This window comes from Pseudopodoces humilis, chromosome 19 (assembly GCF_049639895.1).
Source record: "Pseudopodoces humilis isolate 2021_Gansu_Grassland_sample_001 chromosome 19, ASM4963989v1, whole genome shotgun sequence".
In the NCBI taxonomy this organism is placed as follows: Eukaryota; Metazoa; Chordata; class Aves; order Passeriformes; family Paridae; genus Pseudopodoces; species Pseudopodoces humilis.
This window is the reverse complement of record NC_142218.1, coordinates 7,282,132-7,297,321: the sequence shown is the minus strand read 5'-3', so window position 1 is coordinate 7,297,321 and position 15,190 is coordinate 7,282,132. Positions and strand designations below refer to the sequence as shown.

The 15,190-nt window shown below is 59.1% G+C and overlaps 1 protein-coding gene across 1 annotated transcript; it reads left to right on the top strand.

The window, feature by feature from the left end:
- The first annotated feature begins 31 nt into the window (after nucleotides 1–31).
- On the top strand, nucleotides 32–13,576 carry KIAA1755 (KIAA1755 ortholog). The gene is made up of 15 exons (XM_088064758.1): nucleotides 32–155; nucleotides 482–687; nucleotides 3,379–3,576; nucleotides 4,063–5,365; nucleotides 5,476–5,640; nucleotides 6,182–6,305; nucleotides 6,603–6,720; nucleotides 7,357–7,443; nucleotides 7,527–7,643; nucleotides 7,974–8,072; nucleotides 8,329–8,477; nucleotides 9,345–9,483; nucleotides 9,759–9,881; nucleotides 10,462–10,653; nucleotides 10,731–13,576. Exons 1-15 carry the CDS (start codon nucleotides 32–34, stop codon nucleotides 11,646–11,648), a joined length of 4,062 nt encoding a protein of 1,353 aa, XP_087920884.1. The 3' UTR covers nucleotides 11,649–13,576.
- The last annotated feature ends 1,614 nt before the right edge of the window (nucleotides 13,577–15,190 follow it).

The following is a 15,190-nucleotide window of genomic DNA, read 5'->3' as shown; positions in this document are numbered from 1 at the left end:
GAAAAGAGGGGCACCCGCACAAAACGCGTGTATGAGCACATCTGCACACACGTACACACACACGCACAAGCAGCTCTGCGTGTTCCCGGTGTGTTCCAGGACCCTCTGCCTGGAGCTGCTCCGGAGGGACGGCGGGGGCTGGGGGAGGACGCCCGGTACAGCCGCCCCCTGCCACCCGTTCGGGATTTCTTTCTCCCTCTACTCCCATCCGATCCCATCCCGCCGGGGGCCGCCCCCCGCCCGCGGGGACACACAGGGTACTGTCCCCGGGGGGGCCGCACCTCGGGAGCCTACGGGGGGCTCCCGCCGGCGGCCACAGGAAAGCGGCCCCCCGCCCCCCCGGCTTTCTCCGGGCCACCCCCGCCAGCCCTCTCCCGCCCCGCCCCGCCCCGCTCCCGCTTTCTTCGCCTTTTCTTTCTTTCTTTCTTTCTTTCTTTCCCTTCTACTTTTTTTTTTTTTCTTTTCTTCTTTTTTCCCCCAGAAGAGGCGCGGCGGGCGGAGGGGGCCGGGGGGGCCGGGGCTGTCCGTCCCCGCCCGCGGCTCCGGAGGCGCCGGCGCCGGGAAGAGCCGGCGGCGGAACGGGGACCGGCCGGGAGCCCCGGGCCGGGGAGAGCCGGCGAGGAGGAGGAGGGACGGGACGGTCTGTGCCGCGGCCCCCGGCCCCTCTGCCACTTCCTGGGAAACATGGTAATTCCTGGGGCATCCCTCTCCCTGCCGCTGCCCCTCCCCTGGCTGCCGGTCCCGCGGGCACCGGGTGGGCACGGGGTGGGCAGCGGCAGCGACAGCAGAGGAGAGGGAGGTCGGGAGCGAAGGTGGAAGGAGGCGCAAAGGCAGAGGTGGGTGTGGAGGTGGGTGTCAGGGCAGAGGTGGGGTGGGGAGGCAGAGACAGATGTGAAGGTGGAGGTCAGTGCGAGGTTGGGGGATCAGGTGTGGAGGAGGACGTGGCCGCGTGGGCAGCTGTGTGCGGGGCTGCATCCCGCCATGCTTAAACTTCCCTGCAAAGTTTGTCAGGGGGATGCGTGCAGCGAGCGGGAGCTGCTGTGCGAGCCGTGCCAGCGCAGGGGATGCTCGGCAGAGCCATTGCACCGCAGCCCGCACGTGCCGTTGCCCCGGGCTCTGCTGAGCGCGGCCTCCCGCTCCGGGCCAGGCTGAGCGCTTGCATCGTGTCCTGCCAAAGCTGGGGACAGCCAGGGCTGCGGAGAGGCAGAGGAATTGGTATTCAGGACTGGTCCCAGGCTCAAACCTCGCTCCTTCCTGAGCAGGCGGGAGAAAGGAGCGGGAGCTGAGTCACCCTGTGGCTTTGGGCATGGGTTAAACGACTTTACCACACAAAACCCCCAAAGCCCAGCCCGTCTTGTTGATGTAAACCAATTTAAAAATATGGGTATTTGGGGAGAAATATCAATCTCTATTTAACAGCACTTTGGCTTATTAAAATGGAAATAGCTTTGCACATGTAAATCTCCTTATGCTCCCTAATGCCTTTGTTCCGGCTCCCTCCCAGCGGGTGGAGAGAGACTGGGATAACTGGCTGCTTTTGGATTCCGATGGGCTCCTGGCCGGCCCGGATGTGGCTTCGCCTATGAACTCAGAGCTGCTGCACCATGGTTACCCCAAAAGCCTCCCCCAGTGATGAAGTGCTTTGTGAGACTCCATGAAAACATTTTTAATCAGTCATTCCAGGCCAAAATATTCCCCAGCACAACTTGGGCTGTGTCTGGTGCCTCCATCAGTCCCTGGTTCTCTCCTGACTTTGGCTCATGCTGTCCCTGCCACTGGATGAAGTCCTGGGTGATAGGGCGACAGGAAACAGCCTCAAGTGGTGCCAGGGGAGGGTTAGACTGGATACTAGAAAAAAATTTCTTCACTGAATGGGTTTGTCAAGCCCTGGCGCAGGCTGCCCAGGCAATGGTGGAGTCACCACCCCTGGGAGGATTTAAAAGACTGTTGGAGGCAAGACAGGCGATTCTGGCTCATCTCTCATGGCAGCATTCGGAGCTGGATGGATCCTCCTGTGCTGTTGTGGCTGCTGGCCTCAGTGTTGGGATGGGGATGAAGTCAAGCTCGGCAGTGTTGGGCATGGAGGTGGTGGGCACCCACCTGGGTTCAGCACTGGGGACCAGGTGGCTGCACCAGGGCCTCACTGGAGCAACATGGAATGGGGTGCTGGACTTTGCCCTTCATCAGGGATTTTCCAGGGTCTCAGCCCATTCTAGGAACTGTACACAGTAAGACAAAGCTTGGGGAGAAAGGTCCAAGGACGAAAAGCCTGGACAGGAAACAGTGGCAGATGAGGGCCCTGAGAAGGGACTGGCTTGCCTCCTCTTCTGCCCAGCTCTGTGGCTTCTCCTTTCAGGTGCAAGGGCAGGAGATTCCTGTGCTAAGACGGAATAAAAGACATGAAGAATTAACCAGAGCATGACTGCAAAGTGCTTTAGCTAAAGCGCATTAAAACTAATTAAGCTGAATTAACCGTGGCCCTTTTGTCTCTGCATGGGCTCCTGGACCAGGGATTAGCTGCCTGAAACTAATGCTCACCTTGAGCTAATCCCACCAGACTTCCTGGGTGCTCTTATGGGAGAAGGACCCAGCTGCTTGGAGGATGCTCCTCTTCCCCACTCACACATGGGGTCCTCTTGACAGCTGTGCCAGACTCATCCCTGGAGCACAGCCCGGGCATCACGGGAGCCGTGGGATGGCTTCTCTCCATGTACCAGGCGTGCCACACAGCAGACAGCTCCTGCAGCACTGAGAGGATGAACTGGGAACTGCTGGTTCACATGTGGCACAGATCCAGTGTCCTCACCCCACTCTGGGGCAGTGCAGGGAGGTGCAATGCAGCAGAATGCTTCCCAGAAAAATACAGGAATAATTTTGAGTTTGGCAAATTCAGCAATGAGTCTGGACCAAAACACCCTATCCATCTTCAGATGTTTGTCCTTCCTCCCATCTGCTGCATTCCTGCAGCGAGCTGCAGAGCCCGGCACAGCCCCACGATCTGTCTGGTCTGACTCCGCTTAACCCCTCGGCTGCTGCGGCTCCTCCACCTCCACACGGCTGGCGGCCGAGCAAGGCGGCTGCTGTCTCGGGGCTTATCCCAGGCTCCTTAGCCACAGCCCGGGGCTGGGAACGGGACACACCGTGCCGCACTCCCTGCCTATGCCGTGCTTGCTGTGCTGCACTCCCGGCTCGCCCCGTTTCCAGCCCAGGAGGGTTTGGAGCCCCTGAGCTCAGCAGCATTGCCAGTGTGGGCATCCCAGGGCCCCGACAGTGGCACAGTGCAGCGTGGGATGGTGGGCAGGAGCACCGGCTCAGGGGGTGTGGTGTCCCCGCTGCGGGGCCACTGTTCCACCAGCAACACTTGTCTCCCTCCCGCAGGATGCCGGGTCGCTGGATGCGGCAGTGCAAAGCGCTCTCCAGGCCCTGTACCCGCCCTTCGAAGCCACTGCTCCCACCGTCCTGGGCCAGGTGTTTCGGCTGCTGGAGACCAGCTACCAGGGGGATGGGCTCTGCTGCCTGCTCCAGTTCCTCATCCCAGCCAAGCGGCTCTTCGAGCGCCTGCGGCAGGCAGCCTGCGTAAGCCCCCGTGCCCCACAGCAGTGCCCCCACGAGCCACGCTTGGACACCAGGGGTTTGCCCTAAGGAGTCCTGCCCGCGTGGGCATGCTGATCTGTGGGGTCACTCCCTGAACGTCCACTCCTCCCATCTGCTCCCTGCAGAGGGGACAATGGCACACCCAGCTCCCTGGGATTTGTCCAGCATATGTGGTCCCTGCAATAAGGTCGGGGGGGATTCTGGGGTCATCTTGTCTTGATCCTTAGATCCTAGAGAGGCTTAAGCAGGGGTTTTCCCTCTGTAAACATGTGGGAAATAGCCACTGCTCAGTGTGGGCTTGCAGGGCTGTGCTGCAAAGGTTTGGCTCAGGGATGTGCATGGGGTCACCAGGCTCTTTCATCCTTATCATGGGAAGCACAGGGCCGGGCAGCAGGAGTGTGTGGGGGTGGCTGGGAGGCACAGAGCTGGCAGGGCTCTCTCATGCGCTGTGTTCTTCCTCCCTCCCAGGCTCCCTACTTTAACCGCATCTTTCTCCATGAAGGCTGGCCCTTATGTCTGCACGAGAAGGTGGTTGTGCACCTCGCACCACTCAACCCCCTCCTGCTGCGCCCCGGGGACTTCTACCTGCAAGCAGAGCCCTGTGAGGAGCACACAGCACGTGTCACCATCAAGCACCTCTCCTTGGACCTGCGCTCGGTGGAGAAGACACTTGTCCCCGAAGCCACTCATGCACTGCTCTTCACCAATGCGTGGCTGGAGGAGGTGAACAGCAGCTGGGCCGGAGCTCCCCTGCACACCTGCCTGGTGGCCACCGAGAACGGCGTCACCCCACTGCCGTGGAGCCGGATTGCCACCCCTGAGTTCACCGACAAGCCCAGGGCTGGAGCTGACAGTGTGCCCGCTGGTGCCCGGCAGGAACCTGCTCCTGACACCGCACCTGAGCCTGCAGAACCTGGCACACCTGTGCCCCATGGCACAGTGAATGTCCCCACACCCTACAACAACATTATGGGCACCATCCCAGGCTGCAAGGCCACCTCTCGGAAGTCAAGCCAGGGACGATATCCAGGACTGATCAAGGTGGAGCAGGCAGGTCTGCGGAAGAAGCCAGCCATGCTGGCTGTGCCCAGCCTCAGTGAAATCATCAGCCAGAACCCGGAAGGGGAGTATGTGGACCTGCTGGAGCAATCCCAGGAGGACCTGGATGTCCTGACCAGATGCCTGTTGCCCACCTGCCCTCCAGGGAGAATAAGGGCCGGGGCCGAGGAGATGCTCCCCCAGGCGAATGGGGGAGCGGGAGCAGACGCCTGGCCCTGTGGGGGAGCACTGAGCTCAGAGGACAGTCCCTGCAGCCCGTGCCTGGGGAGGAAGCTGAGCCAGGAGCCAGGGCCACATGGCCCAAAGTGCCGCCAGCGTGACTCCTACATGGCTGCACTGCAGAACCCGGTGAGCTTCGGCTCTGGGCTGATGGCAGCCATCCTGGAGGAGCCAGACAGCCCCGGCTCCGAGCTGCCCCCTGCCACCCGCCGTGAGACCCCTGCACAGCAGAGGAAGGGGGCTGGCAGCCCCACGCTCCTCACCCGCCAGTCCCGCCGAGCCACTCCCGGGGTGCCGGGACAAGGGGGATTGGTGCAGCGGGGGAGCCCCCGGCTCCCCCCAAGTTCCAGCCACAGGTTCTCCTTCCTGAAGGGCACGTGGCTCGGGACAGCCTCCGAGGATGAAAGAGTCACCAGCCAGCACGAGGGGGCCTGGAAGAAGATGTCAGCCATCTATTCGCCCAGGATGAGCAGAGCCAGGGCAGCAGGGAAAGGTAGCATCCTGTGAGGCTGCAGCACCTTACTGGGTGCACTGCTGGGGCTTTGCTATTCCTCTTCCTCGTTGAGTGTCGCCAGCTTCTCTCTCCTCTATCCCCATGCACAGGTACAAATGCAGCCACTGCTGCTCCCGTGGAGGAACGGTCCCTGGAAAGTGCCAGCTGCAAGAATGGTCCCTCTGTGCCCAGCACTGGCACTGCTGGTCGGGAGCCTCCAGCCTGGCAGGACCTGCATGCTGGGCTGCTGCGCTCAGGCATCATCTGCCTGCCAGGTACTGCTGGCACCACGAGCCCAGGGAATGGGCAGGAGAGGCCTCTGGATGGAAACACAGGCTGCTGGAAAGGGTGTTTTGGAGGAAGGTTTCAGGGCTTTGCTGAAGGCCAGAAATACTCCAAGCAGAAAATTTCCTTTCAGCCGGGCAAAAACATTAAAAACATAAATGCAGGCAGCCTGTGCAGAGCAGCTGCCCCAGTCCCAGCCGCCCCAAGCCCTCCCACACCATTCCTCTCCAGTGAAGCTGTTCAGCTTTAGCTGCCAAACACTAAACATTTGGCTCCTTCTTTTTCCCAAGAACCAAAAAGCAGTAACAAAACCCATCTTTTTCTCAGGAAAAATGTCCCTAGCAGCTCTGGAATTCCAGACGTTCATGCCAAGAGCCCCCCTGGGCTGGCTCTCCCCCTCCAGAAGGGCCAGAGAGGCTGCACCATGGGGGGCCCTGAGCTGAGGCAGCACTGATGGTTACCCCAGCCTGTTTTGGGGTGCTCAGATCTGGCAGGTGGCTGCCAGAGGGGTCACTCACCCTCTCCCCACAGGGAGCTCAGACAGGCTGGGCAGGGCCCTTCTCCTGGTGACTACCAGCGGCAGTGCCTGGCGGGCTGCATGGTGCTCAGCTGCCGAGCTGACGAGGCTCATCCTCTACCTCTGCTCCCTCCCCAGGTAAGGGCCAGCAGGTCCTGCCAGTGACCCCCAACTGCTGCCTGACTCAGGGCTCCCAGGCAGCTCCCAGGCTAAGTTGGGATGGATGCCCAGCATCCCGCACACTCTGGTTTGGGCACATCCCCGGGACCCTGGGCCGTGCCCCTGCCAGAGGCACACACTCTGAATCTTTGGCAGGGGCATCCCACAGGGGCGAGGCCATTGCCTGTGGCTGTGGGTGAAGAATGTGGGAGGGGGCTTTGAGAGGGTCCTGCCCCAGGGAAGGACCCCCACTCCTGCTGTGTCTGCCCTCGCCAGGCAAGAAGTGAAGAATGGTGAGAGGCGAGAAGCGAAAGATGTTGGGCTGACGGTTGTGGTGGATGCCAGGAAGCAGCCGCCCGCTCCCGTCCTATTCTCAGCCCTCCGCTCTGTCCAGGTATGCTGGGCTCTGTGTGCTTGTGCCATAGACATGCCAGGGGTGCCCCTGTCTGGGAGGGAGTGCTGCCACCCTTTGGGGGTCCCTCAGAGCCTCTCTTGTGCCCACTCTCCATGCAATCCCCAAAGGTCCCTTCTGAGCCCTGCCATCACCTGGCAGGTGTCACCAAGAGCCCTCCAGCATCCTGCTATGTGAATTCACCAGGAAATGGGCTCTGCAGTGACAATCTACTCTTGTGGCAAAGTCCTTATGCCAGTGTCCAGGTAGTGCCACAGGAGTGCCCTGTGCTGCCCAGGGGCTATGGGGTCCCCCCTGCCACAGCACCCTTTTCCTTTGCATGCCCGATAAAACCCACATTGGTCCTGATGCTCCCCACATGGAGAAGTGTCACTGGTGTGAGAGAAGGTGTTCACTCATGAGGCTCTTCCCAAGGCTCTTTGCCAGGGAGCTGGTGGCTGGGACAAGGTCATGGCCTGAGTGACATGTTTGCATCTTCCACACCAGTGAGAGTGGGAGCCTTTTCCTTTGCAATGAGCTCACCAGCCTCAGCCAACCCAGGAAAGCCCAGCAGTGCCGTGGGTGACCTGAGGGCTGCGTGTGGGGTTTGCCCTGGTGATTCTCCCCTGCCTCCCACAGAGTGTCTCTCCAGGCTGCATCCACAGCATGCTGCTCCTGGCTGAGAAGGAACTCGTCTCCCACCGTGAGAGGCTGTCTGGGGTGCAGGTGAGCCTGTCCCTGTCCCCTGGGCTGGTGCAATGGGGGTGATTCCCTGCTCCAGGCAGCTTTACAGGCCCTGTGCCCTGCAGGTGGAGACCCTGACATCGCTGAAGGCTCTGGGCCGCCACGTCGACAGCTCCCAGCTGCCCCCAGAGCTGGACGGTGCCTTCCCCTACTGCCACGGCGAGTGGGTTCAATTCTTCCAGGTGTCTGTTACCACACCATGAGCCATTGCCTCACCTCCCCCGTGTCTCTCTGTCCCCACTGCATCTTACATGTCCCGTACACGTGTCCCTGGAAAAGCAACAGGAAGGGTTGGGAGAGGGGAATGAAAGGGACAGCTTTGAGCACAGGAGGGTCAAGCTCCTTCCTACCTGCTCCTGCCTGCAGCTGCCCATCCACCTCCACAATCCCTTCTTCATCACCTTTAACCCAATGCCTCACAGTATTTCCTGCTCTGTCCTGGCACTTCTCTTCCTCCTCCTCCTCCTCATGGTAGGCTGCCCCCGCTGACCCACCGTGTGTGTCCCCCACAGAAGCTGCAGCCCTTCACAGCCAACCTCAGGCGGGCATCGGAGCTGCTGCAGCGCTGCATCCAGGAGCTGCGGAACACCGACACGCTGGCAGGGACACAGGTAACAGGAGTGGCAGCACCACAGGTTGGTGACATTCCCAAAGTGCCCATCTGCAGTGCAGCCACAGCAACATTTCACTCCAGTTGCCCAAAACTTGTGATAACTGCTCCCAGACTGGTTGCTCCTGGCCGTGGGGCTGTTCCCTGTCCCCTCTGCTCCTGCCTGGGGTGCAGCCCCAGGTACCCATCCTGTGCTGGCTGAGACCGCAGATGAGGCCCCAGGTAAGACACTTGTCTGACCCTCCCTTCCTCCACAGGATGCAGCTGCGGGCATCAGGAGGCACCAGGAGCTGATGCAGAAGGTGCTGAGTGAGCCTCAGCTGGTGCGGGTGCAGCGCGAGGGTGGGTTCGTGCTGGCCAGGCTGCGCAGGGAGGCCGCCCGCCTCTGCGCCTCCGACCACATCAGGTAGGATGGGACAGTTCTGCTGCTCAAGGGGTGCCAATGCCAGGGACCCCCGGCTCCTGCTGGCTGACAGAGCCACCAGGACAAGCCTGCTCCCCATGAACCTGAGCTATTGCCATGCTTGGTCCTGCTCTGGAAGCACGGACCACAGGTCTGGGACAGCCCATTGCAGGAGTCCCCTTATCCTCACTAGTGCCAGATGCCTGAGAGGGTCTCCTGTCCCAGGCCAGGCCAGATCTGTCACTGTAATGCCGGCAGCAATGCTTTGGGCTGGGCTCGGGAGAAGCCACTAGATGGGGCCAAGTCCCGGCCATGCCGCACCCGGCGAGCTGTGCTGTGCTCGTGATCGTCCAGTGATGTCGCACTTGTCTGGCCACGCCACACTCATCCTGTGATGCCATAATCCGGCTGTGCATGGCTCCAATGGCTGTGCTGTAGTCATCCAGCAATGTCACCCCCACCTGGCTGTGCCATACTCATCCAGTGATGCTGTAATCTGGCCATGCTGTTACTCATCCAGCCATGCTGTAATTGGGCCAGTCCATTCTCACCCAGTGATGATGTTCTTGGCCAGTAATGCTGCACCCATCTGGTGATGCTGCACTGGTCCAGCCATGCCACGCTGCTCCATAGTCCATGCATCCAGGCAGCACTGCTCCTTCCTGCTCCCTTCTCTCAGCGGGGCTGGCCTGCACCTTCCTATCCCGTGGTCCCTGCCATCCATTTGTTCCATGGGTTGGGGAGATGTCCAGGTGCCTGAAGGGCTGGGGTCAGGAGCTGAGCAAGAAAACTGCTCTCTTCCACCTTGTGCATCCATGAGCTCACCTGGCAACACCTGGCACTGATGGCCCCTCTCCTCCCAACCCGCAGGACCGGTATGGAGTTGGCTGAGGGGCTGTATAGTCAGCTGGAGGAAGAACTTCACAACCTCGTGTCCCAATCCAACAGCTGCCTGGAGCATCTGGAGTTCCTCCGCAAGGTTCGGGGGCTCGAGACTGAGTTTAGCAAGGTGAGCTGGGTGTCCTAGGGTGCCACAAGTTGAAGTTTCCCTCAGTGGTGTTCCATGGTTGAGTGTTTTGGTCACGTTTCCTTTGCTTTTGATGATGACGAAAGCCTGGAGGCATTCCTGGAGCTGAGGATTGCCTGAGCTTTGACTTTCATTAGGGGAGACTGTGTGTGACTGAGCCTGGGCTGGGATGCCCGGCAGGGGCAGGAAGGGGAGGTGCTGTGGACACGCTGCTGCCGTGGCCGGTCCCGCCTGATCCCTGCTCCGCTCTCTCACAGCTGGGGTCCTGGCTGGATGGGGAGGCAGCGGCTCGGCTGCAGGAGATGGGCACCGAGGACTGGAGTCCCGACAGCTGCCAGGGCTCCACTGAGCACTTCAAGGAGTTCTTCACCCAGGCCACGGTACGTCTGGAGGGGCTTTTCTGTGACAGACACCCCTTGGGTTTGGAAAGAGGCTTCTGGACAGAACTGGGTGTCCCCAAGCTGTCGAGTCACACTGCAGTTGTCAAGCTCAGCATTGCGGGGACTCCGGGCAGTCCTGCTCCAGTGAGGGGGTGGCTGCACTGTTCCTTGATGTGTGCTGGGCTGGGGCTGCTATCCCCAACCCCTGCTGCACTCCATCCATGCAGCTCCTTTTTCCTACAAAGCCTGAGCATCCATCAGACAACAAATAACATTGTGATGAGGATCTTCTGGTTCCCCTGGATGTGTAGGCCCTTGAGTCACAGACACTGCAGGGAGGATGAGGCACGGTGACCCCACCTGGGACGGGAAGTGCATTTGCTGCATTTTGAACAAGGCAAGGGCAGAGCAGAGATTTGGAGAATCCCATTGCTTTGTTTCTTGTCACTTGCCCAGAAGTGTTTCCCATCCATCTGTAATGGCAATGTCAAGTGCTACCTGCAGCACATCCCCCTGTGCACATGTTCCAAGTCAGCACCATTCCCAAGTGTGGAGCTGTTCCTTCCTCTTGTCCCTGCAGGCTCGGTACCAGCATGGCCTGACCCTCTGCCAGGAGGCGGCTGAGGTCCAAGACACGACGTTCCCTGAGGCAGATGCCTTCCAAGTGGCTGCAGCCCTTTTCCAGTCAAAGCTGATGAGCTTCTCCAAGCAGCTGGAGCGGCGGCAGGCAGAACGGGAGCTGCTGCAGGAGCTCATCCAGTTCTCCAACAAGGTGGGTGGAGGGAATCTTCCCCTGCAGAACATGGTGCTGCTGGTGGCCACAAAACCAGCCACTCTCACCTCTTGTAGGTGGCGGGGCTGAAGCTGGACTGCCGGCAGTGCTCGGCCCGGGCGCAGCGCGGGGAGGGCCAGGCACTGCGGTGCCTGCAGACGTCCTTCCAAAAGCTCTCGGTGGAGTTCGCCCGGGAGAAGCTGCAGGAGATGAAGGCTCAGGTGTGCAGGATGCAGAGCAGCCAAGGGTTGGCAGCCTGGACAGAGGCACAGCACAGGTACCAGGAGACCCGGCAGATCCTGGAGGAGATGCTGGCGGAACTGCAGGAGGCCTGGGGAGCACAAGCTGATGGGCAGGGAGACTCCTCCAAGCCAGCAGTGTTGGGGGACAGAGGGTTGGTAGAGCAGCCAGAGACCAGCACTGAGGGGCCAGGACAGCCCCAGGGGCCAGAACAGTCCCAGCCCAGCACCACTCCTGACTCCACGCTGGGTGTGGAGCAGAGGTCTCTGCAGCCCCACTGCTGGCTGGGGCCTCAGGGTGCCCAATCCTCTCATCACCACATCTCTGCTGACACCCTCCATCCCAAACCCAAGAGCAAAGTCGGCCTGGGAGTGGAAGGACACCTCGCCCAGGAGCACAGCCGGTCCCCTCGGAGGCGTCCCTTCACCCTGCCTCCCTGGATACGCTTTCCAGGTGCTGACCCACCATGTCCTACTGCTGTGCCCCATGGGACTGCCTCAGATCCCAGCACACCTGGTGCACCAGCAGGGCCACGGGCAGAAGCTGCCCAGTACTTCCAGATTTCCAGCCAGAGCAGTTTTTCCTCTGAAGACTCAGATTCACAGAACTCTGTGGAAGAAGCCCCAGCAGCAAGCCTGGCTTTGCCCAGGGACCTCCAGAGTCCCAGACCACGCTGCTCACCTGAAAAGGCCCACCAGATCATTTACATGGAGAACCACCACACTGATCGTTCAGCTAAAGCAAATGCCAAGTAACCAGTTCCTCCATGGGGCTGTTTCTGTCCAGCTGCATAAGTCTCGATCACAGACTGGATGAGACTTCCTGTGCTCAAAGGTGAGATGCTGGAACTTCTTACCCCACCCTCAGTCCCAGAATCTTTGTCTCCCTGTCCTTAGTGCTCTCCCTGCCATGGGTCAGCAGTAATTCCATCACCACCTCACAGGGTTCATTCACAATCTACCAAATGTGTAGCAATCCTCCCATAAAGTGCCTTTATCCCTACCAGTACCAGCCTTGTCTCAGGCAGTGGGGAGGGTTCCCACATTAGAAGCTGTGTCTGGAGCATGCCAGGGCAGTGCAGACCTGTGAGATGTTCCTGTCACTGGCTGTGTCTCTGCTCCACTGGATGGTTTTACCATCCCTATGCTGCATCCCTGGCTGAGCCCCAGCAGCCCTGGGTTTGTGTGCACTCATTAAGACGGGACTAACTCCATTAACATTAATAAACCTGAAGAGAAGTACCTGGATGGTCCTCATGGAGGAGAGTGAGAAGTTGTGTCCCACTGAGACCCAGCTGCTGGGCTTCTCACCCAGGTTCCAGCTGCTCCCACCACCCCAGCACAGTGCCCACAGGCAGCTGGTGCCACCAAGAATGCCCCCTGTGCCCCCTACATGGGCTGTGCTCCTCTTTGCTGCCAGCACCTTGTTCCTGCTCAAAGGAGCCTTTTGTAAGGGTTAAGTGCCTCAGTCTCTTGTTCTCCCTCCCAGTACATGAGCAGAGTGGTGTCATCCTGCCCAACCTTCCCACTCTGTTTTGGGAACGCGCTGTCCTGAAGCCTTTGGGACCCGTTTGGCCTGGGTGCAACCTTGCTGATCCCAGTCCAAAGCTGCCTGAGGTCCCCAGAGACCCTGTCCCTGCAGGCGTGTCCCTGCACTGCCCGTTTGGGCATCCGGGAGCGGGTGACGGCGGGACCCTGACTGCCGGGGCCAGGCACTGGCCAGCCACCCCCTGGGCAGCCACAGCATGAGCTAATCAAGAGACATCAGAGGAGAAGCAATCTCTGCCTTGGAGGCCGTTCCAGAAAAATACACTCCTCCTCCCAGCCCAGCGCGGTCATGGCTCGCACCCTGCGGGATGCTGCGCCTCGGCAAAGGGCAGCACCCATCCCAGTCTGGCTGAGCATCACTCATACCCCCCTCAGCCTTGTTTTTGCCAGATCCTCGAGCCAAGCCCCGCTGAGCTCCTTACAGCCCCAGCTGCCCCCCGTGGGCGCCACGCTCCCCCTGTCTGGGTCATTACTGAAGCATTAATGGGACCGACCCCGGCCCTGCCCTGTCACAGAACCTCTGCCTGTCACCACTCATAGTCCTACCCAATTGTCTGCTCTTTACTTCTCCCTACAATTTTTTTTAGCCTCCATCTTCCCCAGCTCAACATGGGTTTCCCTACTGACAATTCTGTCCCCTGCTCCACTGAAATCCTGGTCACTGACTCCATCCCATTCCTTTTGGTTTAAAAGTCATTGTCCTAGAGAACCCAGACAAGTCAGCCCAGCCTGTCCTGTGCAAGCCTAGAGTTCATTCCATTCTCCAGTAATGCCACGTCCTGAATGGCACCAAGGTCACCAAGCCAGGACATTCCTACCTCTTCATGATATATCCCTGCTCCCCATCCCCGTGACCTACAGCTGAGTGTGCCCACTCCCCATCCCATGTGGCCAGTGCAAGCCATGCCCACCTGCATGGGGCCCAGCCCACTGTGAGAGCCAAAAATCTTTCCTCCCTCCAGCATCATTCCAAGCCAAGCCTGGCAGTTCCCTTGCTCAATTTTCTGCTCTGTTGAGAGCTGATCTGCTGTATCCCCCCATTACAGCTTTTAGGTTGGAGAAGTAGCACTTTCCAGCGAGAAAGAGAGTCATTTTTCAAACCAGATGGAATTAATGCTTCTTCTGAATAAAGTAAACAGTGGCTTTCCTGTTGTTTTCTTTTTCCATAAGTAAAATAAAAGAGGATATTTTGCAAATCCTGAGTTTAACTGATCACAGAAAAGGGAATTTCCAGCCCGTCTGGAGGGTGAATCGTTTCCCTGGAAGAGTCCTGGGCACTGAAGAGCTGACAGCCCCCACAGCTGGGTGGGCACACCCAGATCCCTCCTTCCCTCCTACCAAAAAGTGTTTTGCAACATTCTGCAAAAATTTTCTTATCTCTGCTGATCCTTTAGCACATGATTTATTACTCCCAAGTTTGACCAATTAAGCCATAACCTTTCCAGAAAGGCAAGTACAGGAGTTAATCAATGTCTCCTTTCCCTCGTGAAATGGCAAAATCATTTGTCAGGGGTTGGCAAGGATCCAGCAGTGTGGTCTGGTCGGGGTCTGGCAGTGGTCTGGAGGGTGCAGAGCATCCTCCAGCCTTGGAGAGAAGCTCCCACAAGAGCCCAGGAAATACTTTTTTCCAAAGGAAAAAAGGTCTATAATGTTGGATACAGCAGACGACAAAACCAGCTCAGAGAAGTGGAGGGCCCGTGGATCAGGCACAGATCCCAGCTCCAGGGAATGACCTTCTCTTCCCCATGGCAGTTCCTGGGTCAGCCATTCCCCCTGTGGTTCCTGAGCCCTGCTCCAGCACAGCAGACAGTACATGGGCTGGTACAGAGCAGGAAGCTCCGACTGGAGACAGCCACAGCACTCTTCATCCTCCTCCTTCTCCTCACCACCAGATTCCCATCAAGCTCTGCCCTAGCAGGGGCTGGATGGTCGCTGCGTTCAATTGTGACAAGACAGAGGGAAGAGGAAAAAAAGAAGAGGAAGAGCAAGCAGCACTGGGGCTCCCACGCTCCCAGCCACTGCCACAGCTGTGCCCTGTCCCTGTCAAGGAGGAAGTGTGGGAAATAGGTGACAAGGCAGAGATGCAGTGACAACAGCATGTGGGAAGATTCAGAGCTCCCCAGATGGGCTCCCCAGCAGCTCTGGTGCCAGCAGAGCCACCACAGGCCCATTCCTGCCCTGGAATCCCCTGGAACTGGGGCTCAGTCACAAACAGCCATGAGAGTTCAGAAGCACAAGTCGGGGGTTTGGCCCGTGCCACAATAGGAACACTGTCTTGCCTGGATTTGTCCTCCTGGGTGACAGCCAGGGCAGTGGGTCTGGTTTCAGCAGGTAAACACAGAGGCAGCTCTGGGTGCAAGAGGGAGCTGAGCTGTGGGACAAGGACACCAGTTCAGTCCTGGCTTTGGGACGTGGCTGCAAGAAGAGGTATCCCAGAGAAGCTTTATTATCTCCAATGAATTATCTCTGGCAGAGCAAATGGAGGTCTTGCCTGTCACTGAGCTGGGGTTGCTGATGCTCTGGGGAGCTGCAGGATAGCAGTAAGAAACAGAAAACCAAAGAAACCAGTGATACCAGAGGAAAACAGGAAGGGTGAAGGGTAATGCCAAAGGGTAGACCTCCAAGGGCTGGACATAACTCAATCTGATCTGAGCTGGCCAGGGAAAGGCCAACCCAGCTGCTTTCCAAACTCCCAGCTGTGCTGCATCCCGAGGGATGGGTGGAAAACGCTTTTGCCAGTGCTTGCTCAG